Source organism: Oreochromis aureus, linkage group 8 (assembly GCF_013358895.1).
Source record: "Oreochromis aureus strain Israel breed Guangdong linkage group 8, ZZ_aureus, whole genome shotgun sequence".
Taxonomy (NCBI): Eukaryota; Metazoa; Chordata; class Actinopteri; order Cichliformes; family Cichlidae; genus Oreochromis; species Oreochromis aureus.
Genome location: NC_052949.1, coordinates 13666950 through 13684419, shown reverse-complemented (window position 1 = coordinate 13684419; position 17470 = coordinate 13666950). Strand labels below are relative to the sequence as shown.

The 17470-nt window shown below is 42.0% G+C and overlaps 1 protein-coding gene across 2 annotated transcripts in view; it reads left to right on the top strand.

Moving 5' to 3' along the window:
• Positions 1–17470, top strand: part of LOC116327514 (adenosine kinase-like) — a 127492-nt gene that overhangs the window by 11577 nt on the left and 98445 nt on the right. For both annotated transcript variants that reach the window (XM_031749140.2, XM_031749139.2), the window contains one exon: positions 8249–8327. In XM_031749140.2, the coding sequence (XP_031605000.1) occupies positions 8249–8327 (79 nt within the window). The remainder of the gene's footprint in view (positions 1–8248; positions 8328–17470) is intronic.

Genomic DNA, 17470 nt, shown 5'->3' with positions numbered 1-17470 from the left:
CGGCTCCCGGGTTCGTGTGTGTGATAGATTCTGCTCTGTAAACACACTTGACTCTACTCCTCTCTTTCTATTTTTTATGTTTTTAATATATAATGAAGTGAATCATGAGTGCTAGACAAACCCCCCCCCCCCTTCCCCAGTGGAGCTATCCTTGTGGTGTCATAAGGACAGACACTCCTGCTTGGTGTGTGTTTGTGTTTGTGTGTTTGTGTCTGCTCACATGCATGTGTGCAGGAGCTGCATGTGCTTGCCATGGTGCCACTTCACTGGATGTACTCATGCTTGACTGAGTGTGTAGACACATTACACCCCCCCCACCCACCAATCCTTTTATTTCCCAGCTCCCTTGTCTGGTAACGCTGAGTGCTGTACTACAGTACTTAAACTCACCTCTGCTGGCAGCTAGCGGGTCAGCATGTCCGGCTCCCCCCCCGCTGCCGAGGACAAAGGTCACGGGCCTGCATCCATCAGCCGACCTCTGAGCCAAAGCGAGAGAGCAGAGATTAATGGCACTCAACCGGTAATTGAGACATCAGAAACGCGTTCGGCGACCAGGCGCGCTGCTCTTGATGTTTTATTGATAACCGTGAATCTGGCGATTTGGGACGCTTGCGTAAATCTGACGCGCTCGCCAGAGCCGTACTCAGCTGTAAGAAATGCGAATGTAGACCTTGTGAATTATAAAAGAGGAAAACTTTTCAAATACTGGAAAGAAAGGGGGCAAAAACCAGCGCAGGGTCTCCTTGTTCCCGTGTTGGTGCTTTTTGTGTGATGAAATTTGTCAGTGTGCTGTGCAGCCGCTTGATTTCTCTGCATTTAAAAGCATACATGCTGCATTATGAGAGATGGCTGATGCAATCACAATTAAGGCTTGTCCTCGTTGGAGCTTTGAATTCCTCTCTTCCACTCTCTCTCTCTCGCTTGTTGATGGCCACTGCCAGCAGGTGGTGCCAGAAGGAAACATCACAAGTCAAAGGGGGCGTAACAAACACAATCTACATCTCTGTGCATGTGGGCGCTGCTCCCCCCTCCTCACCTCGTCTCCCTCCAACTCCCCGCTTTTAAAGAGCGTTTTATAATTAAAATGTGGGCGTCTCAGCCAGTACATACAGCATGTTCAGTTCAGAAAAGCATGCTCAGGGCTATTTTTAGTCATCTTTGATCCCCCAGCAGCCACACAGGAAAAAGCCACTGATGGCAGCAGCCCTTTTTTTTTTTTAACATGAAGGCTAGTTAGTGCAGATCATTTCTCTACACCTAGCCTTTGCGGGGGTAGAGATGGGAGGCCTGACTGGTGAGCAGCAGCAGCACTCCCCGTGTGTTTAAAGTTCACACTGGGCCATATGGTCCCCGCAGTAGGGGGTGTTGGTGGAATTATTCACACGGAGCGCTCTGAATCACTGAGATCCTGGTATCAACCTCCAAGATAAGGGGAATGTCTCAAAGGCTTTGTGCTCCGGCTTCAAATCTCAATCCTCAAGAGAGCACCAGAAGCCCCATCCTTGCTTACACACTCCCTCTTCCCACTCCTCTCTCCCTCAGTGTGTCCCTCTTTCTCTCTCTCTCCCTTTCATTTCCTCACACACACTCTCACACTCCCTTTCCCACATCCACGCAGTACAGTGTGACAAACAACGCCACCCTCTGCAGCGCGAAGCCAAAAACCTGTGACATTTTAGAGGAAATAATATGAACTCATACTCCATGACCAGATTTTGCCCCCACCGCCTAATCCTTGAGCGCAGCCTAATTAAGTACAAACAGCAGTCCTCAGCTAATGCCAACAAATGGGCTGCTGCTGCTGCTGCTGAAGCTGGATTGGCCCATTATTAAAGGGACGCACAGTTGTTGTTTCTGCATTCTAATGCAATTACTCACCCATTATGACCATGTAATTGTGCAGTCATTAATTGTGTATCCAGTCTGCGATGCAAAAAGTGTCACCGCAGCTGAAGATGTGGCACTTTTTTTTTCTTTCTTTCTTTTGCACCGAGGTACTCGAGGAAGGTTTTCTTAGCTAAAAAGGGATTTGCCCCAGTAGATTGAGATACCCAAGCGATGCCGATACTTTAATGCTTTTGTACAAATCAACATTCATCCCTTACTGTAGTCTATTAGAAGATGTCAGAGGACGGGAACAAGGCCTCTGTGGCTGTTTGAATCATGACTCATTTGTGTTCAGTACTTTTATATGCCTCATTCTTCGCCATCTATTCCCATCCTGCCCTAATGTTCCTCTGATAAGAATGTCCTATTCATTCTGCGTTCCTCACCGGTTGCTACACAGAGAGGGAGTGAGAGAGAGAGACTCTACAGGCATTGAATGAAAAGCACATCTATTTCTGAGAGGGAGCGCGAGCATGGTAGAAGATAATTATTGATTTGAAATAAGAAAAGATAAGGCTCAACCTTGAGCAGCCCAGCGATAGCACACAGAACAGAATAATTAATGGGCCTGTCTTGTGTCGGGACAAGCTTTCACACTGAGACGAGCGTATTGATTTTAAACAGATAAACTGCGTAACCCTTTGTGAAGGGTTTGACAAACAATTTAATTGGGGGGGAAAAACAACAATATTCCTCACCCTTTCCATCTCCCTTTCATCATGTCCCCGAGCTGTTTTTCCTCCGCCTGACCTATGGAAACAATTACTGTGCATCAGGCCTCGTACTGCCTCCAGACTACCAAGGAAGGCTGGTGTGGGATGCACACACACTGATTGGGGAATCTAATCAATGGTGGAACCTGTCTCCACTCCAGATGCCCGTGTTGAAACTGGGATTACCAAAGCCTTTTAGCTGCATTGGCCCCTCTCTGCTTCTGTCAGATAGAGAGAAGATGGATCTGCCTGTTTAAATATACCTGCCTGCTATACTTGAAGCAGAGATAATTTACTGTTCCTGTACAACCCTCCTCCTGCCTAATCCCCAAGGAGAGCCAGCAAAGAAGCCCCAGTCCGCTCACTTCTTCCTTTGCCCTCCCCTGATTAGCGATAGGGGCCGTTTGATCATGTTTCCCTGCCTGTCCTTGTGATTTGTAAGCTGTTTAAACGTGAACGAGGCAATTAAACGAGGACGAACGGCGTGTAGGAGAGAAGGTGCCGCGGTGATCATTAGCGATGAATTACCCCGGTGTGCACTCAAACACTCGGGAGGACTTTCAGGCGGACCACTCCCGAGAATCCAGATCCAATCTAGCCATTGATTAACAGAGACTTGTTCTTCCTGTGAAATCACTCGACAGGGATTTTAGGGCACTCATCCGGTCTTATCGAGATAGGCTAACATCAAAGGGGAATGAAGAGGGATTGGGTAAATGGGCTCGCCTTGCCCTCTGTGTAAGAGACTTAGAGGAGCAAATCTTGAATTATTGCCTCATGTAAATAATCTACTTGGCTTGTTTTTTGGGGAGGTGAGAGAGGAGCTCATGAGTCACTCGGGTTAGAGAACTCTCAAAGTACTTTGGAAGCTCTCATATTTCCCTTGATGGGAAACAACAGTGGGGGCTCCATCCTCAGGAATGTAAACAACACAATGTTCCTGACTTGTGTGATCTGCCTCAACAGTTTGAACGCGTTAAGCCGGAGAGATCTGAAGGTATTAGTTGTCGAGGGGGGACTCTAGGACTCCGATATCCTCTGAATACAAATATTGTATTCAGCGGCTTAATTCTTCTAATTTGAATATGATTTCATTTAAGCTGAATAAATAAGTGCTGCTATTAGTCTCAAATTGGAAGGTATGAAATTGAAAAACAGTGGCTTTCAGTTAAGAGTGGCGTTTAACCAAAGTGCCACCGGCAGCGTCTTGTAAAACATGTTATATAACACATGCTGACCATACATTAGTGGAATACATGGCATAGCTGGGATTGCTCTTACACCGAGCGACACCAGTAGGTCTTAAAAGCCGAGGTTACTGGCTGAGGACATTTTGTTCAAAACAATTTCTTTTCTTTTTTCTTTTTTTTTTCTCTCCCTCTGCTCCCTCCCATCACTTAGTGAGCTTAGACTGCAGTAGATGGAAAGGGATTTTCTCTCCCTAAATGGCCAAGGGGGCCGTTTACGGTGTCACTACTATGGGATCACATGATGTTTGAGGGTGTAAAGGTCTCGAGGCAGCTGCTCCTTTTCGGATGGGATTTTCGAGGCGTCCAAGAGCAGGGCCCCATGCTGTCTGCACTGAAAGGTGGAGCAAATACTTCTAGCAAGGGGGAAAAAAAAAAAAGCACTGAAATCCTCAGAAGCTGTGTGTCTATTTGAAATGGGTTCTGGAGTCCCTCGGCTGCCTTCATGTTATAAACACCCACAGTGCTCAAATTCTTCTTTTGTCAAGGAGTCATAACAGGTGTCTCAGGAAGGATTTTTTTTTCCCCCGGTTAGCATATTTTCCACTTGCATGGAAAGTTTTTTTTTTCTTTATTAGGAACATTCTGCCCTGGGTAGACCTCTCGCCTTGAGACATGATATGTAGACTTTCTTTGAAGCAGTTAAGGTTACTTTCACACCCGCTCAAAATTCGGCCATGCCTAGTTAAACCAGGTTGTGCTGAAGTATTGAACACCTCTGGCTGGCACATGTTGGTAAGCCATGATGCACTTTGCATACAGATCAGTGCTGTCTGTGGCAAGTATACACAGTAGACATGACATATTTTTATGATCAGGGCTACAATTTAAAACATACAACCGTTGACCAACCCCATAAAATGCACTGGATCTCTGTAGCGCAGAGTACCAGTGCCCCCTTGGGATTACAATTAAGCATTTTATTATGAATTTAAAGCAGTAACGCGCATATAATTCAATGTTACTGATTTAGAAAAAGGCCAAGGTGCATCTTCACCTTAGTTAGGCCAGTTACCATAGCATGGCGGATATGTTTATATATCCAGCCCCCCCACCTCTAGGAGGCTAATGGCGCAAACAATGTGCAGAACGCAACATTATTCATGTTCTCAGCTTCCAAGATAAAGGGCTCTATCTCGCAGCGTAGCCTGGCTTTGCATCATGTTACGCCTGAGCATCGCAGCTATTGATGTTTGAAATGGCAGTATGATGGGGAAAATACAAAAATGATAGAACTGCCTTCAGTATTACCCAGGGGTGTTCCTTTGGTTTATGTTTGAAAACACAGCAATTGTTTACTCCGTATTCCCCGATGTAATGTCTGCTTTCTCGACTGATTTCTGTTTAGTCTGTTACAGTCATTTCTAAACTTTGCTGTGCGGTTCGCAAACATCAAACGTTTAATCAGATGCGGTCTCCCGCTAAACGACTTATCTGGGTATCGGGTTTTTATACATGGGAAAATAATAAAACGTGTTTTTCTAATTGCTCTGAAAGCATCACCTATGAAATATGAAATGCGTGCAGTCGCCTATCTCTGCCAAGTTGAAGATGAATAGCTGCTTTTATTTTGTGCATCTCTTTGAGGAAGCAGTTCAAGTTCCTTAGAAATAACTTTTGCTCACTGCTCATCTTGCTATAATACTGTAAGGCTAAATACAACCATGTGTGAACAATGTTTCTCTCTTTTGCTTTTATCAAGCTGACAAACTGCAGATTTTCGACTCCAGCAAAATTTGTGGTAAAGTATCCCATTTAACAAAATCCAGCTTTGATTTTTTTCTCCCCCCTCTTTTCCCTGTAAGCAGTTTATATAAACAACTTGCACCTGGAATGTCACGGTTAAAGAATGGCGTAAATGTATCCCACTTTTAGTCTGTTGTGTTTCTGGGTTTACGTACTCCGAAACACAACTTCTTTACTGCTGGAAAAGGGAAGAAAAATGTTGCGACTTAACTAGGTGATTGGAAAATATATCCTTACAGGATAAGCTGAGTAAGTTAACAAAAAGTCTAGCACAAATATTTGAAATACTGAGTCAAAAGTAACAAATGCAGTATTTAAAATGGCGATCTAAAAAGCGATCATGTGCACTTTACTTGTTTTTTCTGTTTAAATGATCAAGATAATTCTATTAGGAAGTGTTAGGAGTGTTACACAACCACAAGACACTTTACAGGACTCTCTGTTTGTAGGCCTTGCTTATAACAAGCATCAGTAGAGACTTTCCAGCAGCAGCCACATGATAGTGTTCACCTTCAAAACCCACAGGCAGCTGCTTGTTATGTGCACATGTAACTTTGTGTTTTGATTAACCTCCAAACTTTGGTTTTAGTTTGGAATTTGCCGCAAAGTGTGCATGTCCTGTTGTAAATTTCTTAGCGACCAGCATTACTGCATTAGCGGCTTAAAAAAGGACCGGACATTGGTATTGGTTCATCTTATTTTTGATACATATGTCTATGAAAATTTTAATGAAATTTGGGCTTTTTTAGCTAGAGGCAAGTATAAATAATTATTTTGATTGTTCTTATTCCATCTCACAAGTGCCCTCTAGGTAAAGTGAGCATGCTCTTTGTAGATCAGACCACATAAATGTTTGAAATATATAGCTAAACTGACAGATAAACACTTGAAATATGTGTCTGAAAAAGATAAAAGCATCTTTTGTTTGGTACTATTTAATTAACAAAGCCAGAGAGCATCCAGTGTGAGATCATTTTAACTAAACATATGCAGTGCCTGAGTTCATCTGAAGTGCTCTTCAGATATATCGAGAGATTGCTAACTGATTAAATTCAGAGAACAGGTACATAATGCAGTTAAAATGTTTAATTTAAAGGTAAAATAAAAAGCTAAAACCATTATTTTTTTTCAAGAAGTGCCCATTGAGGTTGCGCATGTGAAGCATAAAGCTGTTAGATTAGTTTTATTCTGAAAAGATGAACTTTGAATATACAGCACTTGCACAGTACTGCTCCTTTAGTTATCCTAATGCTAACATTATCATCATAGCAACAGTCTGAGTGATAACTGGTTAGCCAATATTATAAGCAGATCCCAGCTTATTGCAGATTTATTGTTATATATGTTGTCCAAAATTATTTTTAAATACAGAAAATGATGTATAAACAGATGCTTGGGCTGATGTAGAAATGCTGTCATCGTGTAGTTTAACCAGAAGAGTGCCTCCCACTTTACAGTACTGTCTGCACAATGTACCACACGTACAGTTGTATACATATCACAGCTATGTATGAAAAATGTTGTTAAAAACTTTATAAATTATGCTTCTCATTTGCTGCTCCTTTTTCATTATTTCTGTTGGCAAACTAATATACTTAATCACTTTATAGGGCTGATGGATGTGGTTTATACGCTAAGAACTGCTCATTTTAACCCATTGCTGTTTGGTTGCTAAGCATATGTATTTCAACTTTTGTGGCTATAATGAGATGCTATTGTTGTGAAATGAAAACAACTGGATGCTTTTATAAGGTGCTGTAGGTGCAGAAATGCTAAAAACGGGTCATTTTAGGACGTTGCTGGGCGGTTTCTAGGCAACAGTGATAACATCATAAAATCTGATATAGATGAGAACCACCAGGGGGCCAAGATGTACCTGTGTGCTACGTTTGGTTGCTCGACTCCTGATGGTTTTGCAGGAGTTTGCAAAAAGAGACACACACACACAGACAGAGCTTTTATGTTTTATAGTAAGATACCAGTTTTTTGTTCTTCCCGGGGTCGGATGTCAGCACGATGGTTTTAAGTGCTCCGACGTGGAGCGGCATTAGCATTAAGCTGGAAGCACAGTTGTTTTTGCCATGAATGCAGGTCTAATAATCTTTCTCCTTTCAGCCTTCTTATGGTCTTCATCAGCCCCTCGAAGAAATGTTTGACGTTTTAGCTGCTATTATTTTCAACAGTTGGCTGCGAAATTAGTGTGGGGGACATTAGGGCTCGGAAAATATTTTTGCTCTGAAGCTGAATACAGCTTTATAGACACAGCGGCTGGAAATAAGGTTGATGGGAGCAGTGCGGCTGAATCGAAACAGCAACTTTGCCGGCCTTTAAACCAGACAATGGGTAGAAAGAGGAAATGGGAAAATTCTGTAGGCTTTAGGGAAACCACAAGATTAGGTGACGTTATCATGAGAAATTTAATGCTTGAGGCTGACATGTTAAACGGGCTAAGTTGCATTTGACATACAAACTCCAGAAAGTTTTGATTCACTCTTCATTTGTACCCATCTCACCATGTCCCTTGCATTCTCTGCATGTCCTCCTTCATCACCTCTATAAACCTTCTCTTTTCCCCGCACTTGGCATTGCTACAGTCAGTCTGTAATTGTTCTTAAACAGTGTATGAAGCATTTCTTTTCTTTTTGTTTGTTTCAGGTTTGAAGAAATTGTCAAGAGGAACAAAGTTGAGTACCATGCCGGTGGTTCGACCCAGAACTCAGTCAAAATTGCTCAGGTTGGTCTTCTCTGGCCGTCTGCCATGTGCCCGAATGTGTTTTGAATATACGGTGGTATGCTTGTAACCTTAGATTTGTCTGAGAGCATAGCTGCACAGCACGATGACACATTACTGTTTTAGCTTTTTAGCTGTTTTGAATTCATCAAACCTGCCACGAAAAGAGAAAGGCGGGAAGGATTAATAATATTTGCAGTGTTATCTGGTTGGCCTAATTTCCTGAGACATATCAAACATCAATTAGAGAGAATTACAAGTAGACGCAATTAACATGTCACAACAAATTATATCAAACAAATGCTGATCCTCTCTCTGGCTGTTAAGACAGATTTGAGCATCTAAAAGAAATTGGTGATTGTCCAAATCTAAAATGGCAATCTGAACTTTTAGAAGATTATTCACTGAATGCTTTTTTTTTTTTTTCATGTGACTGCACCAAGTCTCTGGATTTGACATCCAGTGATTAGCTGCTGATAAGGCTTTGGTCTGTTCACAATAAACAAAGAAAAAGCATCCAGCTTAAAAATAATTCTCTTCCAAGGAGGAGAAATGAGTGCAGAAGCTAATTGAGAGGCTGATGTCTGTGGAAGCGTAGAGTCTTTCTTGTGTGTGGGTTTTGTTTGTATGTGTCAGTACAGTGTGTAGACTTTGTATTTGTACACGTGTGCTTGTATATGTGCGCCTGTGTGTGTTTTTGTGTGTATTTAGCGCAAGATAGATACAGAGCAAGGGAAAAGAAAGCAGGCAGGCCCTCAGGCTGCCACCATCTCCATGCTTTGGAGACAGTAAACATCCTTTAAAAATGAGACGCCGAGCTGTGCACCTCCATACAAACACTCTTTAATTATCAAGATCAGACACGTTTGCATAAACCTCAGTCACTCGCATTAACATTAACTGTCAAATTGATTTTATTCTTTGGGCAACAACTCCCTGCCTTTTAAATCTTGTTTGTTTGATGCAGTTAGATTTTATATAATTGGCGGACTCGCTTTTCTGCTTGAGTCGGTTAGATGTTGGAAAACAATCACTGCAAAATGCTCGAGCTTAATCTGTAGATTCACTTTGGGTTGCCACAGCGTAATTTGGGCTTCTAAAGGGTTTCTCGATTTAGAAACAACGACTTGAAGATGATGTCAACGGAGATGTGACTCAAAATCTGTGGAAGAATTCGGTGAAATCAAGGATGGTGGTCCTCTTAACCCTCCCCTCCAAGAGCCAATGACATGTGAGCAAGTCGTGTTGCTGGACCGAAACATGCACAGTTTTGGTTTTCAACAGTTTTAACTAGTTTTCAGGGTGGGTACATCTGGTTATTATTGTAGTAAAATCATAGGTATGTGTTTTGTTTTGGGGGTTTTTACCCCTCAGCTGAACAACAGTGAACTTGACCTCAAGGTCAGAGGTTGCAGGTCAAGTTTTCAGAATCTCTCCTGAATCCGATAACTCAAGAACGAGGGGATGTAAAATTTTGAAATTGATACCATAGGTGTATCTAAATGGAGGCTGAGGGCACTGGCAGTTGCCAGTATTTTTAAATTTTGGCTTACTTTATTCACAACGTGAATTAACAAGTCTGTTTGTTTAATTTGTTTTGTGCTCTGGTGGATTAAGCCCAAAAAGTTGATCATCTCCAAACTCTGGATTGAGCCATTAATGAATGTACTGGGATTTAGTATAACCTGCGTGGGAAAGCAGCTTATGCTTTGTGTAGCCTGAAATAACTGCCAAGATGGCTGACGACCAGCAAGCTTTGTTTCTTGAAGGATTTTGATGGTGTGAAGTGGGTGTGGGACCATTGGAGTTCCATTACTGGAGAAAATCTACAGGTATGATATGAATCACATTCAGAGAGAGTGCTACAGTCACACAACGGACAACAGTTGTTGGAGCCTGTGGCACGGTCCATGTGAACTGAACTTGCAGTCTTGTTGCCTTTGAATAGGTCACTTTGAAGATAATGAACAGGTCTGCAAGACCACCCACAGTCTTAAAAGCAACTTCGGTGCCTCAAAATGGTAATAAAAGGGAGTCAATCTGCTACCAGTTTGAGATTGAATGGTATCAAGCTGGCAATTATGTACAAATTGGTTAAAAGAAATCACAAATTTGGCTAACCAAAACTTCATATAAACTTACATTCAGGGTCCAGCAAGAACTTTAAAACACTGAAATAGTTTCAGATTCATAGAAATTCCTCAGGTTGTTTATAACATGTTGGCATCTGTCTGGTTGAGTGAGAGTTAGACCAGGATTATGATAGGTTGGCCCCCTTTGGGCGACCTGTGCAGTCGCCTTGAATGAAAAGTGGGCGTGCAGAGGTTGGTGTTGTACACCAAATGTCTGGAGGACCAGTTGGTGGCTGAAAATAGCAAAAATAGCAAAAAATTCAATGCAACTATTTTAAATTCATTGTTCACTTTACTCTTTAGTCACATATACTCACATTGATTCTAATTAACTGGCCACAAGCACATAAGCTAACATAATACTCACTGCTAACTTAGCACTAGGTTGTTGTACTAAATATAGTAGTGTTGCAGGAATATGTGAAGCAGATGCGATATATTTTAAAAGGTGACTGCAATCAAAACCATTAGTATATTTAATAAATTAGTACATGTCCAGGAAATAGTATTGTTTGGCACGTTTGTGCTGTCTGCAAACAGATATACGTAATCATGCTGAAAAGTAAATAATGTTTATAAGCTAAGAAATGCTAAAAAATGGGTCTTTTTAGCCTGTTCCTACATGTTTGTTTGGTGTATATAATGAGATGCTACTGTGGTGAATTTAAAATGATAGCATCCTTTCATAAGCTGCTGTAGGTGGTTAAAGGCTAAAAACAGGTCATATCAGCCTGTTGCTACATGGTTGCCGGGCAACATGACAGTGTCATAATATATCATGCATAATTCATTTTTTGTGGATATAAGTTAGATGTTAATGTCATGAAATAAAAATGACACAATGCTTTTTTTTAAGGTGTTATGGGTAGATAATTGAGAAAAATGGGTGATTTTAGCCCACTGCCGTCACGTTGCTAGGCAACATGACAACGTCATAATATCTTATATAAATAAAAACCTTCAAGGGCCTAAGATGTACTTGTGTGCCAAGTTTTGTTGATCAACTACTGATGGTCTAGGAGGAGTTTGCAGACAAAGAAACAAACACACACACAGACAGAGATTTTGTGAAATATAATAAGATTACAAACTTCTCTTAAGTTTAAATGTTGTTGTGATATTGTAAGTGCACAAGCAAACAAAATGTCGCTTTTAGACATTTTATTGCATAAAGGTTGTCATTGATTTTTTTATGTTTTATGTAAGAAGACACTGAAGGAACTGCCCCAAGAAATAACTGCCTCTTTTGAATTTAGATGGGGATTTTTAATGTGGGCCCAGACTGGAGAAAGAGCCGTCATGGCCTCTGTGCCCCGTGAGAAGCGTTTCGTCATCTAAATTGGCTTCATAATGGCATGGCAGGTCCTAGTCAAATGGTATTCTACTCTGTTTATTTGGATATTTACCCCCTTCAGAGGGAAGATGTAGAGCTGATTCTGAAATGCTCAAGATAACAAGAGTGTTTTCGTCCCACACCCAGAAGTCTCAGAAACAGTCTCTGTCAATATATACCTTGAAGCGCTGACTTTTCCACATTTCACTTTCAGGTGATGGTGTTCTTTTATGAAAAATGTATAATGCATAACCAGCTCCCAGATTATCACATTGTAGCACCTGCAATATGTGAAACTTCAAACCCGGCTGTATTGTGGAAGCTGAACCTTCAAACACGAATGATATGCACTGCAGCACTGAATCCACATCAAAGGGGTCCAGTGACTAAATGAGATGCTCGATCCAGGGCAGGTTTGCTCAGGAGCATCACCGCCGCTGGAGGAGAGAGAGTAGTGTTCAGAGGCTTTGCACGGGAATTGCTACACACGCTGGGAAAACCCAGGGTGTGGGAGGATCAATGCCTTCGCCAGCAGAACTCGTACTTCCCTCCAAAACCCAGACGCTTCATCGGAGGCTGTAATAGGTTAAATACTGCCGCTTCATCCAAGCTAAGGTTTCTGCACTATCAAGGAAAACCTAAACCTCGGCTTTAAGAAGATGCAGAATCAATGGTAATTGGATTTAGTCAAATGAGAATTGACCAAGCTGAAGCTCAGACGGATAAAGTATTGTTTTCCTCTAACCACCATCTGCACCCTACTCCTTGATTGAAATCCTTCATTGCAGTGTTTGCTAGTCATTAGTGGCTTGTACTCAGTGCTGTTTTTAACACTACTTACTACTCACTATATTCATATTCAAATCATACAAGCCCCAAAGTAGATATAGCAGCGCATTTGTACTTCCCTAGCTGTGCACCAGTGCTCCCCAATAAGCCTTGGATCTTGTTTGGATCAAGCCAGCGAAGTTGCAAGCTTGTACGCAGCGCTCTTTGGCTCTGATTCTCCTGAAAAAATGCAATGATAGAAGTGGGTTGGAGGTTGTTGCCTTTGCCCAGGCTCTAACAAACACCATGCCCTGAAGGGGCATCCAACATAAAGGCTTACCTACTGGATGTTGCAGGGGTGTAAGGTAACAAAAACCAGCCCAGCGTTGCCTGCTTTACACACAGCCTCACACATGAAAGGCTTTCTGCTCAGATAGGGCACGGCAGGAAACAACAATCATATTTTTTTCAGTTATTTACTGAGTTGAAGGAGGGGGAACAAAAAAACTGTGGCCTTTCTGTGCATGTGGGGCAGAATTTGGTGACGCCAAGCATGCATGGTGTTTATCACAGGTGACAGAATTGGTGGGGGGGACTCAGTTGACTGGAGGGCTGTATCAAGCAGCACAGTGAGTTCATTTAGACAGAACATCAAAGTCCTCCAACAGCTCTTTGGGGCCCAGAGATTGAAGTCTGAGCAGAGACAGGCTCGCGGGGAGTTATTGCTGCTGCCAGGGAAGTAGATCCTACTCTAAGTGCCTCGTGTAAACCGTGCATTCTCATTATGATCCTCACAAATCAGCACTTTTGACACATTGTGTTTCTGTGCACTGTAAGCAGGCTGTGTACCTATTCACCAAACGGACAAATTGGTTCTTCTAAGGGGCCTTGCTTTGAAAATGTCACTAAAAGTTATGATTAAGTATGTTCTCTTTTCTTTATTTAGATTGGCATTGGATGCTTTTCAGCCTACATCATCAATTCACCGTGATGTCTTAATTACTGTTTAGAGAGTAAAGGCTTTTGAAAAATCTGCTCTCCTTGTCATGCTTATGATGCCTGTTTAACATTTCCTCGGACTTGGTCAATTGTGGAAGAGGTGAATGGGGCCCAGCCTCGGTTGTTGGCTCTGAGGCTCTTAATTGGAAACGCATGTGCACCACACAGTTGAAAGTTGTATTTAAAAAGCAGAAAAATCCCACAGCACTACTTGACTTTGTGAAAGGTCCTCACCAGCTCATATTTTGCAGGAGATTACTTAAACCGGGTTTGATGTCTCATTGAACGCAGTGACTTATTTCTCAGGGTGAAAGTATTCCATGACCTAATGTTTGGCTTTTACAGCTCGTTTTGTTAAATAAATAAAGAATAGCGACTTGTCTCCATTTGAATGGGCTAAATGAAGAAATACCTACGTCTGGTACCACTTAGAGAAAAGAGGACAGTTGAGGAAAAAGAGAGGAGCTTTTGTGCTCAAACTATTTGAGTAAACTTTTAGAAGGATGTACGCTAAAAGGGGGCATTTGTAATTTTTAGCTGTTGCTTTCTGTCCTCTTATTCTTCCTACACTTAATGATCAGTATTGAAACAAATATTCTTTGCTTCTTTGTGAAAAGACCTGGAGGGCTTTTGTGACATTTAATCGTGGCTCATTCTGGGATCTACATAAAAGCTTTGACTTTTTTTTTTTCTTTTGTGTGTGTGTGTGTGTTTTGCTTTCTGATCGCATTGAGTTTGTAGTTGCATAGATCTGAGTGCAGCTGTGCCAAAATGAGCATGCTAATAGCCGATTAAAACCTAAACCCTGGTGGGCCTTTGAGTTTCTAGCCACAGAATTCAGTCCTCTCAAGTATGCGCCTGTTGTTAAAGCAAAAAAAAGCCTCTTGTTTGTTTTAAGACAGGTTAATTGCAAAACCACTGTTAGCCCCTGTTCTGAGCCGTTTTATGGCACCGGGGTCTTGTCGTTTCTTTCCTAGTACAAAGCACTGAAAGGTCACAGTCTGTTAAGCTTCTTGAGAGAGATGCATGAAACCAAATGGATTTTTTTCTTCCGTTTTTTATTCCCATCTCCACTCATTGCAGACATTCCAGGTGTGCAAGTGTGCACTTGAGTGTGTGTGTGTGTGTGCGCGGGGGGGGCAGGCTGCCATTGTTTTCCTCGGCACAAGCAGCGGAAGCGAAGAACGCCTCATTCGCTTTGATGAGCGATGTGTTCATGCGTAGGCTTCAATGTCACCCGCCATGAGGCAGCTGTGAAGTCGCAGCTCATGTCTGCGGTGCCATTTACTCAATGATGAAGTGAGGAGATCTCTGTTGGTTCCACATTCACCTCCCCTTTACGCGCACACATGCACGTATACACACTGTCTGAGCACATGTTCCTCCCACCTCGGCTGTATTGTGACTGTATGTCACAGCTAATACCAGCATGCATTAAATCTCAAACTCTGTGATCACAATAATAAAGGTTGACTGAGCGATTATGCAAGCCTTCGTCGTCAGGAGGATTTCACAGCCGATCGCCCTGCCGCATCCTGCCTTCTTTCTCGTGTTTCCTCAAATTTGACTTTCACACGAAAATAATTTGTTGGATTTAATTTTGCATTTAGATACCGGAGATCCCGATGCCCCGGCAAGGAACGGCACAGATTGCCATATAGGTGACATATTACCGTCCCCATTGAAGTTAATTTGCCGTCAAATTTGCGACTTAATTTAAGCTGCCAAAGGGAAGACGTGGGGAGTAGATTGTAACTCATAAGTATGCATTGGAAAGAGTGTTGATTAACATTGAGGGCTCGAGAGACAGACGCACTCAATGTGTATCATCTGGCCTCAGAGGCTGGCAGTGGAATTGAATGTGATATCTTGCATAACGTGTCCTCGCTTTAAGTCCTTGGTTCCAGGCTCAGGAAGAAAGGCTGCACCATTGGCTTGCTTGCTTTTTGCTTGGCTGTTGTACAGTTGCCCAGGCTCCAGGCGAGCTCTGAGCAAAATCTGAAAGGACTTGTGAAACAGACAGTAGTCTACATATCTGGCAGCATGCTCACGTCAAATTACAGAGCGATATTTTGCACAGGACACTCGGCACGCCTGCCACCTTGCTGTATTCTGCAGTTAAAAGCAGCCACTTGTAGGTTTGATACACAGACAATGAGAGAGAAAAAAAGTGTTCTCAGATGGCTGCGGAAAGGCAAAGCCGTTCAGATTGTAAACAGTGGTTCATTAAACAACCTATTGTTTGAATTATATGTTGACAAAGGTCAAGTAAGTGATGAATGAAAGGATGATTGTGCATTTTACACAACTGTTCTGCATTTTCATGTGATTATTGAACGATGCCCCTCTCTCATATTTCCCCACAGAATGTCTGTGGCAGTAGTATTTATTTGGCACATTCTCAGCATGCTCCCACTCTTGCGGTTGAAGTGTTGCGTAGCAACTGAGAAAAACAGCTTTAAATATTTTGGTTAAAAAGGTTTTAAGAAAATAAAGAACAGCCTGCAATTACTGTTCATTTCTCCCGAGTTCATAAGTTTAAGGAGCTGTAGAATTGTGCCAAGTAATAAATGAAATACCAAATTAGGCTTTGTGTTGGCTTGGTAAAAACCGAGAAACGATATGTCTAGAATATCGCGTCCTCTTGTGCCAGTTCAGTTACTCATCTGAAGCTATTTTGTTTATCGAATAAATGCTGGCAGCTGTCTGCACCTTCACTAATTCACAACTGTTTTGAAACAAAGCTCAGAGTAGTTTTCAGAGTGCAGCTCAGCTCAGTTTTCAAGCCAACTGAGTATATCTTTGACAGGATGGAAAATGTGTAGGTGAGTGCAAATTTGAAGTGATGTGCCTCAGGAAAACGGATGGGGATGGAGCGATGGGGATGGGGGCGCATGTGGAGAGAGGGAAGGCTGGATGACGCACAGCAGGTGACAGACAGACACTAATAGTAATGGCTCTTATCAGTGCTTCGCTCGCTCCCTCTTTTCACATGGGCTCTGACATCCTCCTCCTACTCCACCCCCTCCATCTAGCAGGGGGTGTTGGGAGCTCGCTGGGTTGTGCAGCCCGCTCAGACGGAAAGAGCCTGCCAAACACCGGTCCCCTCACATATAAATTGCATCATTAACATCGCCTAGATTATTCCAAGCTCTCCCACCGGGTTTATGGCAGCACCGGCTCAACTTAACTATTTGACTCACTGAAGACATTCAGGTTTCCTGACTGAGCTGTGCTTAGATCTGCTGTGAAATGCGCCAGTTCTATTCTATCTTAAGCTTTTAAACAAATCCTGAAGAAATGTGCCTGTATTTTTCACTCATCGAGGCTTATTAGGCTGATGTGCTTCGTTTTCTGTCTTGAGTAGCCAAAACTTGAGTTGTATGCTGTCATGCACACCAAAGAATCCTGTTTGTTCTCATGGCTGGCTATAGTACTGCAGTATTAATATTGTCAGTCTGTCCCTATTTATGTACCGAAATGTATTCAACATCACCTTTTAAATAATGTTCCTAATTTTCAGTTCAACATTAAAAAACTCTTGACTTCATTAATTTGGACTGCAGTGTTTTATGAAATAGTGGCAGTACAGTAATGTTTTCAGATTTCCAATAATTCAGCTGAACAATTTGACATTACTACTCACAATATTAAGGATATAATAAAAAAAATTCTTACATTGAATAGTGAAGGTCATGATTTTTCAATATTTAAATATTCATTAAATTATATAAAAATAGTTCATGGGACTAGTGGTTGTGTTAAGATATATTTTAGTATGTTTTTACCCGTGTTTGTAAGTATTGTTTCTACCCAAATCAATTCAGTTCAAGTCCATTCAATTTCTACAGCATCAATTCGTAGCAACAGTTGTCTCAAGGCGCTTTATATGAGGTAAAGACCCTACAATATTA